Source organism: Pan paniscus, chromosome 21, assembly GCF_029289425.2.
Source record: "Pan paniscus chromosome 21, NHGRI_mPanPan1-v2.0_pri, whole genome shotgun sequence".
NCBI classification, from domain to species: Eukaryota; Metazoa; Chordata; class Mammalia; order Primates; family Hominidae; genus Pan; species Pan paniscus.
The window spans coordinates 20,923,613-20,942,481 of NC_073270.2; the positions used below are offsets into that span (position 1 = coordinate 20,923,613).

General features: G+C 39.7%; 2 protein-coding genes across 10 annotated transcripts in view; one reads left to right on the forward strand and one right to left on the reverse strand.

Annotated features, from left to right (window-relative positions):
• Positions 1 to 639: 639 nt before the first annotated feature.
• CRNKL1 (crooked neck pre-mRNA splicing factor 1) lies at positions 640 to 16,934 on the reverse strand. Its single transcript, XM_008962964.4, has 14 exons — positions 16,725 to 16,934; positions 14,928 to 15,080; positions 13,813 to 13,904; positions 12,831 to 12,989; positions 12,253 to 12,419; positions 9,795 to 9,973; positions 7,976 to 8,146; positions 6,809 to 7,000; positions 6,051 to 6,110; positions 5,176 to 5,256; positions 4,100 to 4,339; positions 2,842 to 2,943; positions 1,821 to 2,069; positions 640 to 860 (listed from the first exon to the last, which is right to left on the reverse strand). Exons 1-14 carry the CDS (start codon positions 16,932 to 16,934, stop codon positions 693 to 695), a joined length of 2,223 nt encoding a protein of 740 aa, XP_008961212.1. The 3' UTR covers positions 640 to 692.
• CFAP61 (cilia and flagella associated protein 61) overlaps positions 16,901 to 18,869 on the forward strand; it is a 305,696-nt gene continuing 303,727 nt past the window's right edge. For 3 of the 9 annotated variants that reach the window (XM_055104782.2, XM_034947210.3, XM_055104783.2), the window contains exon 1: positions 16,901 to 17,024. In XM_055104782.2, coding sequence (XP_054960757.1) covers positions 17,020 to 17,024 — 5 coding nt within the window. In that variant the 5' untranslated portion in view covers positions 16,901 to 17,019. Of the gene's footprint in view, positions 17,095 to 18,869 lie in introns of all 9 variants that reach the window. The other 6 variants (XM_055104779.2, XM_055104780.2, XM_055104786.1 and 3 more) reach the window with 2 other exon arrangements.

Sequence of the window (18,869 nt, forward strand, 5' to 3'; positions counted from 1 at the left end):
ATGTTTTCTGAACCTTGTTCAGCAATATAATCACTGCAAATTATTTTCCAAGTGTTGTTCTAAAAAACACTTAATATAACTGGCCACTAGTAAGAAGGTAAGGTAAATTAATCCACTCGCATTCAATTCTACAAGGAATGAAACCATTTTTAAAAGTGGCTTAGAACAATTTACTGAGCACTTACTATGCACCCACCAGGTATATTCCTTTTATAATGTAATCTTCAAAATGAGCTGTCAAACTATTGGCCCATTTTGTGAATGAGGAAAATGAAAATTAAGTTATATAATCATGAGTGGCAGAGCTGGGAAATGAACTCAAGTCTGTGACTCTGAAGACATGAAAAAGTTACACATTTCAGATGAATGCATAAACTATCATCTTTATGGGTATGACATGAAAAGTTACTGTAGAATGTTACCTTAATTACATTTCCTAATGCATGATGTGGACAGACATTAGAAAAGTTTGGACTCAGTTGGAAAAACAAATCCAGCAGTTAAAAAAGTCCTTTACTTGCAATCCCTACCCCTAGCTAACCCAAGAGCATTTAAAAAATAACTTAAAAAGTAGCCATCAAAGATACCAATCAATTTCTTACTGGTGAAATATATAAGAACTTCCAGGAGTCACAAGAGTTCCAAACAATTAATTTATAAAAATAACAAAACATTTGTCTATGAAAAAAAGATCAGGATTCACTCTCATCGACGTCCTCATCTGGATGGTGCTCAGCATCCTCCTTTTCCTGCTGCTGTTTCTTCCACAGTTTGGCCATGGCCAGGAGTTTGAGGTTAGGTTGGTTGGCAGCATCTTCTGGAAAGATGTAATCAAAGTATTCTTCCCAGCCTGCATCAGACTACAGAAATAAAAAATGAAAAGATAAGCAAACGTGGGTGATATACTCACATATCAGAGTGAAGAATTTTTACTGGAAATCCGGATGATTACCTCCATTTTACAAAATAACATCAAAGTCTACTACAGAAAGAACAAGGGCTGGGTCTGAAAGACTGGGAGTGAGTAAGCAGCAACTATAGCTCAGTGAGAACTAAACTGGTAGAAAAAAATTCTAAAAATCTAAGCACAGCTCCTCTATAGCCAACCAAGATGTTCAGTGTCTCCAACTACATTGTGCAGTCTTACACTTAAGAAAATGTTTAATGATCTTTACATAATATTCACCCAGTAGCAAAAGCCATACATCTGTGCATTATTATTCCAACTCCCTACCCTCCCATCCTCACCACCTATCAGTCACTGATTTCACTTCCCAAATATTGTTCTAACAGGCCCTGTGGCCCTGTTCTAGTTCCAGCTTCCATGTCTTGCTCAGCTTATAAAAACTGCTTCCTGATGGGTCTTCTTTCTCCAATCTAAGCCCCTTGAGTCTGCCAGGATGAGATGCCAGCAATCTGGTCACGTCATTTTATGCAAAACAGCCTTCACTGACTCCCACCAAACTCCTTCTTACCGCCTACAAGCCTTCTCTGGATAGGCTCCTATCTGAAAGTTCAGTTCCATCTTCCTCCACACTAACTTCCTATTAAATGCTCTAAAAATATCACACTTCATGAAGTTCCCAGACTCAACCATCACCAAAACACCTTTGCCAACCCCTTCCCGTTCTCCACCTCTGACTGGACCATATGTTCTACCCTGTGTTTCCATAACAGCCAGATTGCAACCATCTCCTACTCCAGGTGGTCTGCTTCCATTCTAAGATTGTACATATGCCACTTAAAAGTCCACATTTCGAAGTCAGAAGTGTTTCTACTCATGTGACGTGAGATGAACAGTCCCAGGGCAGAGTTCTTACCCCATCGTCAGTCTGGACCTTTCTTCTCTTCTTGACTTTCTCTGGCATGAGTTTGTCTACTCTCTCCTTATCTGAAGCTGTTCCAAATTCTTCTTCAAAAGTTCGCCAAGATTCCAGCAGCATAAGTCTCTCTTCCTTTTCTTCACAGTTTCGCATGGTTTTGTTAGCTTCTTCATAAATTTGTCTGCATTTAGTCAAACTTCCTTCTTTTCCTGAAGACAACTCAAACTGAGCAAAGCTGATCCATACCTTTAAAAAAAGTTATTATTGAACCAAATTAACCATATCACTCAGAAGATAATAATGTAGTAATAATAAAGCGAATTCCCAGTTAATGACATCGGAAAGTAATGTGTGCATCACTAATGTTTCACAGATGAAAACAATGAATATATGCTTCAATATAAACACTGAAAATATTTGATTCTATATTCTACAATTAAATGTCTGACATAGTCTTAAACTCTTGAAAAGAGTTTAACTTGGCTGGGTGCAGTGGCTCACGCCTGTAATCCCAGCACTTCGGGAGGCTGAGGCGGGCAGATCACGAGGTCAAGAGATCGAGACCATCCTGGCCAACAGGTGAAACCCCGTCTCTATTAAAAATAGAAAAATTAGCCTGGGCATGGTGCGCGTCTCTAGTCCCAACTACTCTGGAGGCTGAGGCAGGAGAATTGCTTAAACCTGGGAGGCAGAGGTTGCAGTGAGCCGAGATAACGCCACTGCACTCCGGCCTAGAGACACAGCAAGACTCCGTCTCAAAAAAAAAAAAAATAGTTTTAACTTTTTTTCAATCTTGTGATACCCAAGCTACTCACATGCAGCATAAACAATGACCTGGTATAAACTTAACATTCCAAACATTCCAAAGTCCTCTGAGACTCACGTTTCTCTTGAAAAGCAAGGAAGTCATTAAAAAAAAAAAACCAAAAACCCAAACACTTAAAATACAGAAATATATCATTTTCTTCTGGACTGCTGATTCAAGCAAAATGAAAGATCATCTACAAAGCAAGGATACCTTGACATGCTGTGTCCGTTGAAGCAACCGCCGGTAAAGGTTTCGTGTTCTTTCTGTTTCTTCCTGCTCAATTTCAAAATCAATATATGATTTCCAAAGCACCTAAGGAAGAAAAGTAAATGGGTCAGTCTTGACATTTACAAAGCAGCATGCCCCCATCCAAAGCACAGCTTAAGTATCACTCTAACCTACATCTAGGAACATAGGATTTTTACTGAACAACTAAAGAACACATGTGGATAAGATAAATAACATTGGTATCTATAAGCTGGCCAAAACTTGGCTAGAATTCCAGATTACAGAAAAAGGGCCTTGGATTCAGTCTTAGAGATTCTCTTTGGAAGTTTTTCAAATGCTTGACTTATCAAGAGCTGAGAAACTTGCCAAGCATCTCCCAGGTACTCCATATTCTAGCCACATGCAATTGAGCGTCCAGAGAGAAAACAGGCCCAGGTTAGCCAGTATGCATGTTCTTACCTCTACTGTACATTCCTTGTTATTATGAGAGTTCAGTGCAACAAGCATTCACTGAACAGGTGTGCACTGGCTCAGTGCAGCCTGGCAGGGAATAAGGATGAATAAACCGTGGCATGGACACCTGAAAGCTGGCAGTCTGGTGGAGGAGCCGAGGACAACTGATGAACTCAGTGATACCCAAAGCCCTGCCTTAATTAATGCAATCAGGGGGGCAAACCATTAAATGCAGGGTCATGTTAGTGCATGAGATTAACAAAACGGCTGGGTGAGTTCTACGACTCCTGTGAGATTCAAATCATTCCTAGCTGTGGTTTGGTGCTACCTTGTGGGTCAAGCTTAACTACTGAAGGCAGGCGAGGACTTTCAGGACAGTGACAACAGAAGTTGCAAGGACGTCCTGGTTTAGAGAATACAGGGATGTGCAGTTCCTACCTCCATCCCCCTCGTTCTCCGGGTGGGCCAGCCTGCTGGCTTCTTCCTTGCCTGGCCTCTTCCCCAGCCCCTTTAGGCTTTCCTGCTGCAGAAGGGGCATCACCCACCCCCATGATATCCCAGTTCATCCTGGGCATCATCCTGGATGTCTACTGCTCTGGTATCTAATGAGAGGGCTACTTCCCGTCCCCAACAGCCACCTTTCCACGTACAAGCCTAATCTCAGTAGAAGAGACTAAGTTAGTTAGATCATCGTTATACTCTAAAATACACCCACATTTAGATGGTCATCTAAAGTAAGACTAAACACGTATCTCAAACAAAATTATATTTGACTTGAGATGCTCACCTCTGGCATGTCTAAACGTGGCTGACTGATGGCTAATTCATAGATTGCCCGTGCTCTGTCAATATCACCAAGGATTGTCTCTAATTCAGCGAATTTAATCCATGAGGTACAATTTTCAGGTCCAAATTCCAGGAACTTTTCATAAAGCTTCCGGCATCTGTCAAATTCTCGAAGCTGTAGCTCCAATTCTATGTAAACTTTAAATAATTTGTTCTTTGGACATTTGCCTATGGAAGTTCCCTGGAAAATAAAATAACCAGACCACTGTGATCCTGTAGTGGATTTAATCTGTGCAGTTATTGCACTGCCCTAGAGGCTGTTCTCTGCTGAGGAAGAATCTTGGAAAGTCAACATGGCCTACCATTCTTTCCCTCTGTGGTATCACAATGTTTACTGGTTCTTGACAAAAGGCTGAAGGAAACTCCTCGAATTCACTCAGCAAGAGGCAGTGTTCCAGAATTGTTTGGGCAACTAAATAAAATAAGATTTGAAAGTTTCTCAGGATCTCCTAGGGAATAGGGATGTCAGATGCATAAAACCTCCTATAAATAAAAAGGACAAGGCATGGTGGCTCATGCCTGTAATCCCAGCATTCTGAGAGGCCAACATGGGAGGATCATTTCAGCCCAGGAGGCAGAGGTTGCAGTGAGCCAAGATCGCGCTACTGCATTCCAGCTTGGGGAACAGAGCGAGACCCTGTCTCAAAAAAAACCCAAACAAACAAAAAAAAAAAAAAGAAAAAAAAAGTAGAACAATTAAAAGTGCATTTAACACACGAAAAAGTTTGCACAGGATCAGATTACTAATTCTAATCTGTGGAAAGATTTAGTAACTGGTAGCTATAGAAGTTTCCAATATTGAAACAGAATGTTAATTTGCCCCAGGTAATAAGAATAATTTACGCATTATTGTCAGTGTTTTTACAGAGGACGCATGTTTTCTAACATGTCCCAGGCTATAAAGGTATAATACTTCTGTCACTCTTTAAAGTAGGAATTGTACAACTTCCAAGCACCAAGATTTTAATTTCTTTCACATAGAACTTGACGAGACATCTTGATCCTTTCTTTACTTACCAATGCTCTTCTGGCTAATGACAGATTCTTCTGTCGTATTTCAAACTGTGCATACAGTATCCACATTTTGGCAAATGTGAACTAGAAAACAAAAGCACAAAAATATCTAGCTTAAAAGCCTCATCCAAATTAAATTGAAGTTAATTTAAATTAACCAAAGCCATTGGTAATTTGATTTCTCTAAAACTTCAGAGTAAGAGGAATGTACTCTGCTTATTTACAAGCAAAGACCACATTCATTTCACAAAAGTTAGAAACCCACATACCATGATCCAGATACTATATTGTACTGCATGGCATGGTAGCCTCTCCTGAGAACCATGATCCAGATACTGTACTGTACTGCAAGGCACGGTAGCCTCTGCTCAGAACAGACTTTGTTTTGTAGGCATGCTTGTATATGGGCAGAACGTCCTACCTCTATTCTGAAAAGTAACTCAGTCAACACTTCTACAGAAGGAAACACGTTTTGTTTCTCGTGCTGGGAAACAAGGCAGAGGTAACATCTCAACCATCTACACAAGGGGCACATTGATCTGTGCATGCACACACTCACTGTTACCAACAAACCCGCCTCTGTGTCCCCCGCACACGTTGTGTGCTCTCTGCATGGATGTCTTTCTCCTTCCACTCAGACTATTCACATTACCTACCCTTCTCTGAATTTATATTATTTGTTTGTCAATGCAGGTTGTCCTCCGACCTAGACTGTGAGCTGTTTTCAGAGGCAAGGAGCATATCTCAGTCTTATTTATGTTGTCCATGGTGGGACAGGGAAGCATTTTATCAATCAATATTATTTCACTGAATTACTTCACAAGTAACAGAAGAGGATTCTGACCTGTTTGAAATGGAACACTTTAGAGCAAACATACCTTTTTGTGAGGAATTAGTTCCAAAGAGGCTTGATACACCTGTCTTGTCCTCTCAGGATCCTGTATTAGGATAAGAAATTTTCACAAAATATTGAAGTCTGCTGCTAACACTCATTTTACTAGTTACTAATTTTACTGATACTGGTAAAAATGTACACCCCCAAAACAGCATGTTTCACAAGTTGTTACTTGCAAACTCTGATTTATGATCTAAAGTATGAACGGCCATGAAACCTCAGTTTAAGAATCACCAACAAGATAGCCACCAAACTCTAAGCCCTTCTTTGTAGAAAGCCTTTTTGCCTGATGGCAGAAAGAAACAAAGATGTTTCATAGTCTCAGATCAAACCCAGAAGGTTAATACAAATGATTTCTGAAAATGCCACTTGATTTTTGCTAAAAGCAAAAATGCATAATCTAGCCATAATCACTCCTGTTAATGAGCAAATCCAGGAAACTATATTTCACTAAATTAAGGGCTGGTTCACTGTTCTCTTTCAAGCTCCAAGTGATATCTTGTTGTGCCTCAAGTAAAAATCAAACCAAAGTTAAAAAAGCCCCTCACGTGTGGCCACAACAAGCACAGAGAGTTTAAAATGTTGCAGAGCAAATATATAACTGCATGGATGAACAGAAGCCTGTAAAAATTTAAAACTAAATTTCCTTGTTTCAAGAATTATAAACATCCGCAATAGGTGAGCTGTGAATACAGAAGACAGGAAACCATTATCAGTTGACACATAATTCTGTTTTTTCACCTTTGCCTCCAATTCTTCATAGAGTGCATAGTTGATCCAAAGATAAATGTAGCGCTTCCAGTGCCTCTTCTCCTGAATGGGTGGGACATTGGCAATGGCCCTTTCATAGACTTCTCTCACGGCTTCAGCTTCTGCGTCACTTTCTACCAAGCGCAAGTAATCAAACCATGCATCATAATTGTGTGGATTCGCCTAGAAAGACAACCAGTTTAATAAATAAATAACAAAACCAAGAGCTGCACTTGCCAGGTTAAGCGAGCTGAAAAAAGGCATCAGGCTGACTTCCTATATTTTAGCACCTTTTCTTCTAAATGTTACATGTTCTCTCATTTTAAAAACACCATCCCTGAGACTGCATAAATAGAAAAGAAACAGGAATACAGAGGATAGATTACTGGCCAGGTGTCCCACAGCAAGGACTCCTTCATCTATAGCCATCACTCTAAAGACAGTCAATAATTAGATGCCTATTCTTGCCAATGCATTTGCTTAAATATGTGACTATGTATCATTATGTCTGTAACAACAGAATTATATCATGCTCACAATTGTTAAACTTGCCTCTCCAATTAATAGCAATTCATCTTTAACATATCTTGCTAACCTACCACCACATTTAATAACAGACTTAGTCCTTTGCTTGGAGGTATCTTAATTAACTTGACTAAGGAAGAGTATTTTTAAATACACAACAGAATACTGAAGGAAAATGACACTCTCTTTGAATTGAAATCAAAATAGTACATTACAGAAAAAGAGATGCCAATGGAACCCTGTCTAGCATACATCTTTTGTTCAGGCAGTTAAGCTCAAAGGTGATGTGCAAAACAGGTTTTTGGACCAATCTCTGACTCTTCCACCTTCTTCCAACAATGAGCTCGAATGGATTCCACATTTCTTTTGCTCCAGTTCTACATACAGTCAACAATCAACAAAACGACTTACAACATGTAAGTGGCAGAGCAAATCCAAGTGTTGTTTGCTTGCCTTTTCTATCAGCCTTGTTTATTCCTACTTGTCTGAAATAGCTGCCAACTGGATCACAGGCACATCATCACGAGAGTAATCACTAGTAGTGCTACTTGCTATTATTCATTTTAGTGTTGCTAGTATTGATGAGCACATCTTGGGTTATCTGCAGAGTTGACCATCCACACAAGCGCTCACCTTCACTTCTTCTTCGTACTGGAATCTCCGTTTGCTCACAATGATATCTTCAATACCCCGCCTATCACCAAACTTCTTCTCAAAGATGGTATAATTTTTAAAGAGTTCTTGGGCATCTTGTTTTGAAATTCTGTCCAGGGCATACTTGTAAATCACTCGTACCCTTTCAAACTAAATGCAGACAGGATGATTACCTTCTATAACACAATATTCTCATGCCAGTCACAACTAGGAGAGTAAATATAACAAAATATTACTTATAAGTTAGATTTTGAGGCCTCATAATGTCCAGAGTAAGATGCTTTTCTCCCTCTTGTTGAAGGTATCTCTGTCAGGATGGACCGGTACTCTGCTTTGAGCTCCATATTTAATACTGTCTACCTAACACTGCCAACTGGATGTCTACTGCACATCTCAAACAGGTCCAAAACTGAGCTTCTGTTTCCTCCCCACTCAAACTGGGACTCTCCCCATCTTCCCAATTTTAGTAGGCAAGGCCTAACCTACAGTCACTTGCTCAAGCCAAAACCTTCAGGTGATCCTCAATTCCTCTTTTTTCCTCATACTCCATATTCACTCTTGCAACATGCCCTACCATTTCAATCTCTTCCACACAGCCATTTGCTTCTCCCCAGCCCCCAGCCATCAAACTCCACTGTTCACCTGGCCCACTTCAAAAGTCTCCCCACTGGTCTCCCCTGGTTCCACTTTTGCCATCTACCCTCATACATTCTCCATGAATTAGCCGGAGGCTCTCCTTAAAATATAAATCATATCCAATCACTGTCCCGCTTAAAACCTTTCAATGCTTCCCACTGGCCCGAACAGAATCTGAACTCCCTAGCATGGTCCGTGCAAGACCTTATATAGGTTGAGTATCTCTTGTCTGAAGCACTTGCTACCAGAAGTGTTTTGGATTTGGGATGTTTCCCCAGTTTTGGAATATTTGCATTATACTTACTGGTTCAGCATCCCTAATCCAAAAACCCAAAGTCTGAAATGTTCCAATGAACATTTCCTTCGAGTGTCATGTCAGCACTCAACAAGTTTCACATTTTGAGTTTTGGATTTTCAGACTGGGAATGCTCAAACCTGTATTTGGATGGATCTCAATTCTGTATTATTTGAACTCCCTTTTTTTTTAAGAAATGGGGTCTTGCTCTGTCACCCAGGCTAGAGTGCAATGGCACGAACATAGCTCACTGTAGTCTCAAACTCCTAGGCTCAAGTGATACTCCTGCCTCAGCTTCCCAAGTAGCTGGGACTGTAGGTGTGCACCACTATGCCCACTCAATTTTTTTTTTTAGAGACAGGGTCTCACTATGTTGCCCAGGCTGGTCTCAAACTCCTGGCCTCAAGTGATCCTCCTGCCTCATCTTCTCAATATTTGAGCTATTTTCATAGGTACAAGGGAAAAAAAGAACTCTCTTATTTGTAGGGCAATCTCTGTTTCCATTCTAAATGTTGTTTTCTGTTGTAGGGCTTCAAGCTTTTTATTTCCCATATTTATTATCTGTTAAGTCCTTTACTTAGGATGCTAAAAGACTAGTTCTCAGTTTACGGGCATTCAGACTAAAAGGCTTAATTTTCAAACAAAGCACAATAAAATTAAGACAGTTATAATACAATCTATAATCAGCTCCCATCTGTAGCTTAGTCACATATATATGCTGTTCTCTGTGAGAAGCTGTGTTTTTGTATTTTGAAAACATCTTCTCCAGGGATATGTCAGTAAGAAAAAATGGAAATGAACTCACCATGCACAAAATGTAATCTTTGCTAAGCTGTTTTACAGTATAATGAAGTTAGGTATACTTACCTCTTTCTGATTTTCTTCAAACTTGGCAAAGGCAACATAAAGGTGCTCATCCATATGTTCATCTCCAAAGAATTCCACAGCTCTCTCATACACTTTCCGTGCATGGGCAAAATAAGCATGTTTTTCTTCAAAGCGGGCATACTTGATCCAGTTCTTAACATCAGGGTGCACGAGGACAAGTGCAAGGAAATTAAGGAAATACCAGGCAAAACAGCATGGCTTAAAAAAATAGTAAGTAAGTAAACACCAAAACCATACCAAAGCCTGGAAACTCCAACAATTCAAACTACAACTCTAGGGGAACAAAACACATACAAAAGTGTAGAACTAAACAGTGGCTTCCGTGAGAGCAGGGCCACGCCTGTTCATGTCTATTTTCCTCCAGTGCTTAGTTAAGATTTTAGTGGTGGGTATAAACTCGAGTTTGGAAGCAAAGAAAAATCTCAACCCAGGTTACCAACCATGTGATCTTGGATAAGTCACTGAACTTAGACGTCTAAGTCTCAGCTGTTTCATTTGTAAACAGGGAAAAATAATGCCAACCTCACTGGATTACTGCCAGCTTTAAATGAGAAAATGTATGTAAAGCCCTTAGCACAGTTTCTAGCCAAAAGAACATGGCACCGTAAGCGGTCAATAATGGTCTGGTCATTAAATGGCACCAATTATATTAAAATATGAATACTTGAACTAATAATTAAGAAAAAAACATGCTATAAAAAGAAAACTGTTAACTAGAGTCAAAGCAGAAAGTTTTGAATTGCCATTTTAATCTATCTTCCTTGAATAAATCATTAATTTCCAAAGTAGTAATATATTCCAATATGGCAAAGAAGAGCATCAGTTCTGAAGCTGCTCTTCTAGGTTCACATTCTATTTCCATCAGCACCTGTGAGAACCCAGTCAAGCTACTTAATCTCTCATGCCTCAGCTCCCTCATCTGTAGGACAGAGAAATTCCTACACTGCAAGGATGTTATGAGGATTAAACAACAATATCTGTAAAGTACTTAGAATACTGCCTGGCACGTAGCAAGTGCTATAAAAGCTTTCGTCAAACTAATAATATTAAAATTAGTAGACATAATTAAGATCTTAACATTGTCACCTCAACAGAGAAGAGTAAAAAAATAAAAAGATCTTAATACTGCATAATAAAGTTGACTCTCATTATTTCTGGTAGTCATGTTCTATTTAGTCACTGCGAACACTTAATTATTGAGTACTGAACCACTGCTCCTAGGAGAAACGTGTATATATACAATCTCACGTTCATCATCATCTTAAATCCTAAAAAGAACTCATCCTGGCAGATTCTATCTTCATTATTTTGTAAGAAAAGTGGTTCAGAAATGTTAAGTGACTGGACTGAGGCTGCCCCACTGACAGGGATTCAAACTCCCCAACTGGCCCCAGAGCCACAGCTCCTTACACTACATGGCACCGGCCCTTCCTGTCTCCAAGCTCTAGGCATGGTTATATGAGGTTAAGACCAGAAGGCAGAGCCTCACCTTGTTGGACTTCATGCTCTGTGCACGTCCACAAATGACTGTGAAAGTGCCATAATTACTGATTTTGGGGGTTACCAATAAATTTTAGCAAACACGTGATTTTGCAAACATAGAATCTGCAAATAGTGAGGAATGACTGTACTTCAGTTTCTAAAAGTGCTTTCATGTGTATCATTTAATCTTCACAACAGCCCAGCGAAGGTGTTTTTATTCTTGTTTTTAAGAAGAGGACACCAACTCTCAAAGGAGTTAAATGACTCGCTGGAGCCACACAGCTAGTAACAGTAAACCTTGGATGAACTCCAGTAAGGTAGTAATGACCAACACAAACCTTAGAAAAACAGGACTGGCAATGGCAGCCAGGACCTTAGTACACTTAGTCCTCCAGCCATGGGTTCCATATCTGTGGATTCAACCAACCTGAGATAAAGTATTCGTGAGAAAAAAGTGCTTCTGTATTGAACATGTAGTTTTTTTGCTTATTATTCCTTAAAATATACAGAATAACAATTATTTATATAACATTCACATTGCATTAGGTATAAGTAATCTAGAGATTATTTGAATTATATGGGAGGCTATGCATAGGTTACATGCAAATAGTACATCATTTTATATGAGGGACTTAAGCATCACTGATTTTGGTATCCCCTTGAGTTCCTGGAAACAATCCCCCAGGAATATCATTTTCCACAAGGAAACATTAGCTTTTAGCATTACAATAAAATAAACCCAAACTCTCACTAGAAAAGACTAGTTACCCAGATCACAAATTTTCATTCTGACCAATCTCTTTCCCTACAAAACATAGGGAAGCTGATAAACTGGCATTCTTGACTTTGAGTCTGACATTAATGACTGTGTGTCCTGATCATGAGACATCTCTACAGGAGCAGCAGCAGCATCCAGGACAATCATGGCACCATACAGATCTCGTCCAAAGGATATATCGCTCATAAATGGTGCGGGCCCGATCCACCTCTTTGTATCTCAGCTCAAAGTTGATGTAGGAGTGCCAGGCTTGCTCCTCAGGCTGCCACTCCATCCAGCGCTCAAACACCTGCCGGGCACCGGCAACGTTTCCCAACATTTCCTCCATGTACGTGTACTTGTACCTTTAACAAAATCACCCGAAAATATCTGCTGTGGTTTAGTTCTTCCATTGTTGAATGGGAAGAAGATTGAAGATTTTACCTTTCTTAAAGGTTAAATCGAACATGTTTTGTCATTTATATGTAAATCTGAAAAAGGATGAACCATTGGAAAAAAAGATATTTTTTTCTTAAAAGTTGCCTAGTTCAACAAGAAGCTTATGAATAAAAGATTGCAGTCAAAATTTTAGTTTTGATTACATAGCTATAGAACATTACGATTATGACTTAATAGACTACGGGACATAACAGCATTTATGTTTGAAGAAAAAGTAGGATATCAAATTAAACTATCATCATGTAAATAAAATAAACACAGAAGATGTGGAACTTTGCTAGTCTATAAAAGGCTGTTTTGTTAGATCAGAAACTTACCAGAACTGATTAACTCGAGGCAGCGTTGTTATGGCCCGGTCCCAGATATTTCGAGCATGGTTGACTTGGCGATTCTTCATTTCCATTTCTGCATATTTCAGCCAGAGTGTAATATTTCGGTAGTCTACATCTAAAGCACGCTCGTATATGGATCGAGCCCTTAAGAAGCAAGATTTGCAGGGCATCAAAAATAGTGCATACAACACATGTAGCAGTTATTTCAAACTATCTGGAATGCACTGATGTTTTATTAGGTGTCTACCATGAGCCAAGTTCTGGGCATAAAAAAAATGAAAAGATATAATGCTCTTAAGTACCTTACAAAGTCTTATAAAAAGACATGCATGCAATTATAAAGCAATGTGATTTATGTCATAGTCAAGATCTGCACGGGAAGCAGAGAGGAAGAAATGAAAATGTTTGGTGGAAAAGGCTAAGTAGTAGGTAATTGTAGAAATGAGAACTTGAGGAACGTTCCAATTTACCAGGAAACTAAGTTTGGTGAGGAGGGGGTGCTCATTCCAGGCAAGGAGAACAGTCAAGCCTCACGATAAGGAGACACGATATATTCAGGGAGTGGCACATACACAGGCACAGTGGGGGAAGGAGGTATGCGGGGAGAATGCAGAAAGCTAGACCACAGGAAGGGCCAGATTGCAATTTTTATTTTTTTTGGCCATTGGTTTTCAGCTAAACACTTCTTTAAAAATCTCAATATATACAAAGCAAATGAAATTGTGCTTCTTTAGCTACAGCTGACAAGATCTATCTCTAAAGCCTCTTCCGCCACCCTCCCCAGGACTATTCTACCCCAGCACTCCTGAGGCCCTCAAAGGAACCCTAGGGTTCCACGGAACCAAAGTTGAAAATTTCTACCCGAGGCACCATCTTTTACCTGTGCTTTAACTTTTTCTTCTTTTCTTTTTGGTATCTGTTAACCTATGAATCATTATATACAAAACTACACTCTCAGTAATTTTACCTTTGAATCTCCTTTAGGCTTTCTTCCCATTGTGCATATTTTATCCAGTTACTAATCACAGTCCTGTTTTTTCTTATATTATCTTCAAAAGTCTGGAAGAAGGCAAAAAGGGTCAAGTCAAAAGACAAATGACTAAAAATGACAGCACCCTTGGTCTATTTTAAGTCTTGTACTAAAATGGTTATTCATTTTGTTCATATTTAAGAGAAATTACATCCTGGAATCCTTGAGGAATAAGAAACCCACTACAGAAGGTTACAATCAACTAACTGATACTTTAAAATGGTCTATGCTTGTCCCTAATAAAAAATGTTTTTGACTATTACCTTTAAGTCCTCTGGTAATTCTCAGAATTTCATATATAACAGCATTAGTGCTTTAAAACAGTCCCACATTCTAGAGTGAAGAAGTCAAATCAGATCCCAAAGTCTTCTCATGGTCCTTTTGCAGACCTCAATTCCTTTTCCTTTCTTTTTTTTTTTTTTTGAGACAAAGTCTTGCTCTGTCGCCCAGGCTGGAGTGCAGTGGCACGATCTCGGCTCACTGCAGCCTCTGCCTCCCGAGTTGCTGTGATTCTCATGTCTCAGCCTCCCGAATAGCTGGGATTACAGGCACCTGCCACCACGCCTGGCTAATTTTTGTATTTTAGTAGAGATGGGGTTTCACCATGTTGGCTAGGCTGGTCTCAAACTCCTGACCTCAGGTGATCTGCCCGCCTCGGCCTCCCAAAGTGTTGGGATTACAGGCGTGAGCCACTGTGCCCAGCCAGATCTCAATTCTTAACACAGAAGGTGGTATAGACAGAAGTACACAGTGCAGCCTTACTAAGCATACCCTCCTTCTTGTCAGTTGTTCCATCTGCTAAACTTCCGCCCACTTTGATTCAGCATCAAAAATTATGCAGATTCAATTTCTTTACACTTTAACCAGACAACTCATTGCATATTTTATATAGTTCAGAAAAATGCTGTTATCTGGTAACCAGAAGTACATTATTCATGCGTGTGGAAACACTTAACCTCATCTTGCCCTACAGAATCCAACCAATGAGGAGCTTTTCAAACTGACCGATAGTCTTAACAATTAGTGGACTGAAAGATACCACACTGACTGACCTTCCTTTTCCTTAGTTTATAATCATTTAATTCTTCTTCATCTGTGATCTTCTGTTGAGGTGGAGGTGGAAGAAGCTCAAGTTCTCTTTCTTTAGCCTCTCTTAAGAGTTGTTCAGCAGTTATCTGTACCTCAGCCGGGGCTTTGTTTTTCACCTTTTAAGAAAGAAGACATTTCTATTTTCAGTAGTTGCTCTTCACACAAGGCTTAAGAAACAAACATACATTTTTTAGGATATGAACTTTGTTAGTATTATCACAAGATGCCCTTTTTGTATGACATGTTCCCATTCCTCCATGAGACTGAAAAGAAAAAAAAAATACTGTTTTCTCTCTTATTCATAGTATCTACTGCAAAGCCATAGGTAAAAGTCTCAAGAGAAAAAGGTGGCAAAAATAATAGCAAGTTTTCCCTTTTAGATGAGTGTAATAATAAACTTTGAGGCCGTCTAGGTGAAATTCTGACCAGAGGTTTTGTTTTATCAAGATGTGTAGCACATCTTATTAACAGCATTACAACCCGCATTTACAGAATTCTTCAACTTATTTAATGCCCCGGTGTATAACTGGGTTTGGTTTTACATGGCACTTCAAGTCAAAGGCAATATTCAGTAAGTTCTCATCATTAGACTGTAAGCTTCTTGAGGTCTTAGAAGCTTACAGTCTAACGTAGCTTAGAGCTGTGCTGTCCAACACAGTAGCTATGAGTCACATGTGGTGAGTACAAATTGAGGTGGACTGTAAGTGTAAAATACACATTGGTTTTGAAGATGGAGTATAAAAAAGAATAAACTACCTCATTACATTTTTTATACCGATTACATGTTGAAATGATAATATTTTGGATACATTAGCTCAAATAAAATATATATTATCAAAATTAATTTCACTTTTTTGCTTTGTTTTTACTTTTTAATGTAGATATGAGAAAATTTAAAATTTCATATGTGGTGTGCATTATATTTCCATTGGACCAGTGATGCCCAATAAAAGTTTATGTAGCTGAATTATAAAAAATGTTACTTAATGCCATATGTGGAGTAATGATGATAATGGTGATAGCTCATATTTAATAAGCACTAAGTGCCAGACACAGTGTTACTTGCTCTATATGCATTACTTCTGCGAGTCAGACAAACAGTTATGTAAAGGTCCAGTTCAAGAGAGTCATCCGGGCTCAAGAAAGACTGGAGGGAGGGTATCTGTAAAGGCTTCAAAGTCTGCCACATATTAAGCACTTGGTAAGTATTAGCTATCGAAGGAAATACCAGATAGTAAATCTACTGTTTAATTAACTTATGATACTATACTACTCCTACCGTCTACTCTCGCCCTCCGCTGTCAGCTGGGCTAACTCCTATTCAGCCTTCAAGTCTCAGCTTAAAGGTCATTTCCTCAGCAAAATTTACTTTCAGGACCCCTTCATACGACCCCCTTATTCACGCCCATGGCATATTCTACTTTGCCTCTCGGTAACATCTAGCAAGGTCGTCTTTATACAGAAACTCGTGTTTTGAGTACTGCTTGTGGCCAGCGTCCGAGCGTAGCTTCCCAGCGCCCATTGCAGTGCCTGGCTCAGAAAATCTTCACCGAACCACCCCAGAACGAAGGCCACGCCAACGCGGGTCGTGCTCCGCGATGACAAGAGCCCGCGCGCCACCACCAGCTGCCCTTCCTCTCCATCTCTCAGGGTGAGCCTTCTCCCCGGCGGGAACACTCTCTCCCAACCCGGGCACCCCCAGGGCTGAGGGATGCCCCTTTCCTAGGCCACCTCCTACAAGGCCCCTCGCGATCGCCTACCTTGGCCACTTTGGGAATCCGCTGCTTCCCGGCCGCGGTGGAGGCCGCCATGTCTGCAGCAGCCGACCTCTGGACACCTGTCCCCCGCACGGACGCTAGAAATCGGCTCTGAGAACTCACCGAAACCACAAAGCTTTCAGAAAACAAACAGGATCTCGGAACCGGAAGCGGAACTTGCAGGACTGACCTTTGACCTCTCGCATGCGCCATGACGGAGGCGGCACCGTTTCCATGGTGACCAGGCTGCGCGTCCTCCTTGCGGCAGCGCGTGGAGTGCGGCGTCCTGGAGCTGCGGATGAGGTGGGTAACGCCGTGCTGACTAGCAGCGACGCAAGGATTGCGGTGCAGGGCGTCAAGGGCGCATCCCTAGGTCAGCCTCCGGAACTGGGATGACCAGGCGAGGACGAGTGGCTCTGTCGAGCCGTGGCGCCCTGCAAGGGAGTAGGAACGAAGCTCCAATCTGGATGCTCGAGGGCGGGGGAAGAAGGGAGAGCGAGGAAACTACCATTCCCAGCATGCGACGGGGCGAGCTGCCGCCCTTTTAGGCTGCAATGCCTCGAGCGTTGCATTCTAGTAGTCTCTGGGTCCACGCCCCCTCGTTTCTGGTTTCTGGACAGTTGTGCCCAAATAATTAATTCTAAGGTGCCCAAATAATTAACTCTAAGGCTTGGAATTAAAAATAACAGAAGGTACTTTGAAGCCAGATATTAGGAAAAAATATAAATAGAATAACTGGAAAACACCTCAGTCTTGTGATAAGAAACATGTTTAAATTCTGTGTGCCTTAATTACTCTAGTTAAATTTTCTTAGCCTCAATGTCCTCAACTATAAAACAAGGCTAATAACATCTGTTTCACTAGGATTAAAGACAAATGCTCAGTAGATGTTAGCTGTTGTAATACTTAACCTGCCCTCAAAAACTGAAAAGCAAAGTTTAAGAGAATTTTTTTTAATAGACAAATTTTTAGAGAAGTTTTAGGTTTACAACAAAATTAAGTGGAAGACACAGAGATTTCCCCCCTCCACAGCTTCCTGCTATCAATTATTGTACCTCTTCCCTCCTCTAACAGCCTCCAACTCTTAAAAATATCCTCTACCAGAGCAGTACATTTGTTACAATCTTGAACCTACATTGACACATCATTGTCACCCAAAGTTCATAGTTTATATTAGGGTTCACTCTTGGTGTACATTCTATGAGTTTGGACAAATGTATAATGACATGACTTGGCAGCTCATTTGTTAGGATAATTTCCACAGTTGCAAAACTCTTTTGGTGTTTGGGGAAAATATATATTTATGTATGTAGTAATATCACGTCTACCAATGCAGATATTGCTTTCAACAAAAGATTTATGCAGATTTCTAGAACTGCAGTCAGTTATAACCAACATCAATATATTTGCCATAACTCTTTATTAACCATATTATTTAGATATTTTATCTCACTTTTCAAAATTTAAATAGAGAAGATTTTATATCACTTTCATAAAGTCACCTAACAAAATAAATATTAAAAAGATGTTTCTTTGAAGTGATTTTCCTTAAATGTGTTACTGTAAACAATTGATTTACCAAATGAATCATTGGTTTAATCATCTGTTGCCTTTGCTCAAACGTACAAACATGCTAGAATACTTTGCTTCTGATCACCATCCTTCTCTCTCACATTTCTGTTGTCTGGCAATTCAGTTCATCTCTGTGTTTTTTTGTTTGTTTGTTTGTTTTTTAGGAAAAATGTATTATCCTTCTTACTTTTTGCCATCAATGCTTTTGTAGATATACCTTCATGTTTACCTTCTTATTTCCCAGCATTTAATCTTGTATTCCACTTCTTTCTGATTTTATTCTTCTCAGAATATACCATCTCCTAGTTCTTTCTACAAGATTCTTTGAATTCTTTCAGTCTTTGTATGAAATTGTCTTTATTTTATCTTCATTTTAAAGTGATTGTTTAGGTTTATCAGTCTAGGTTAATGGTTATTTTTCCTTTTATATTTTTAAAACACTATTCTAGTAGTTAGAAAACTATGGGCCATAGACTAAATTCAGCCCATTGACTATTTTGTATGGACTGTGAGTGAGCTAGGGATATATATATATATATATACACACACACACATACATACACATATATACACACA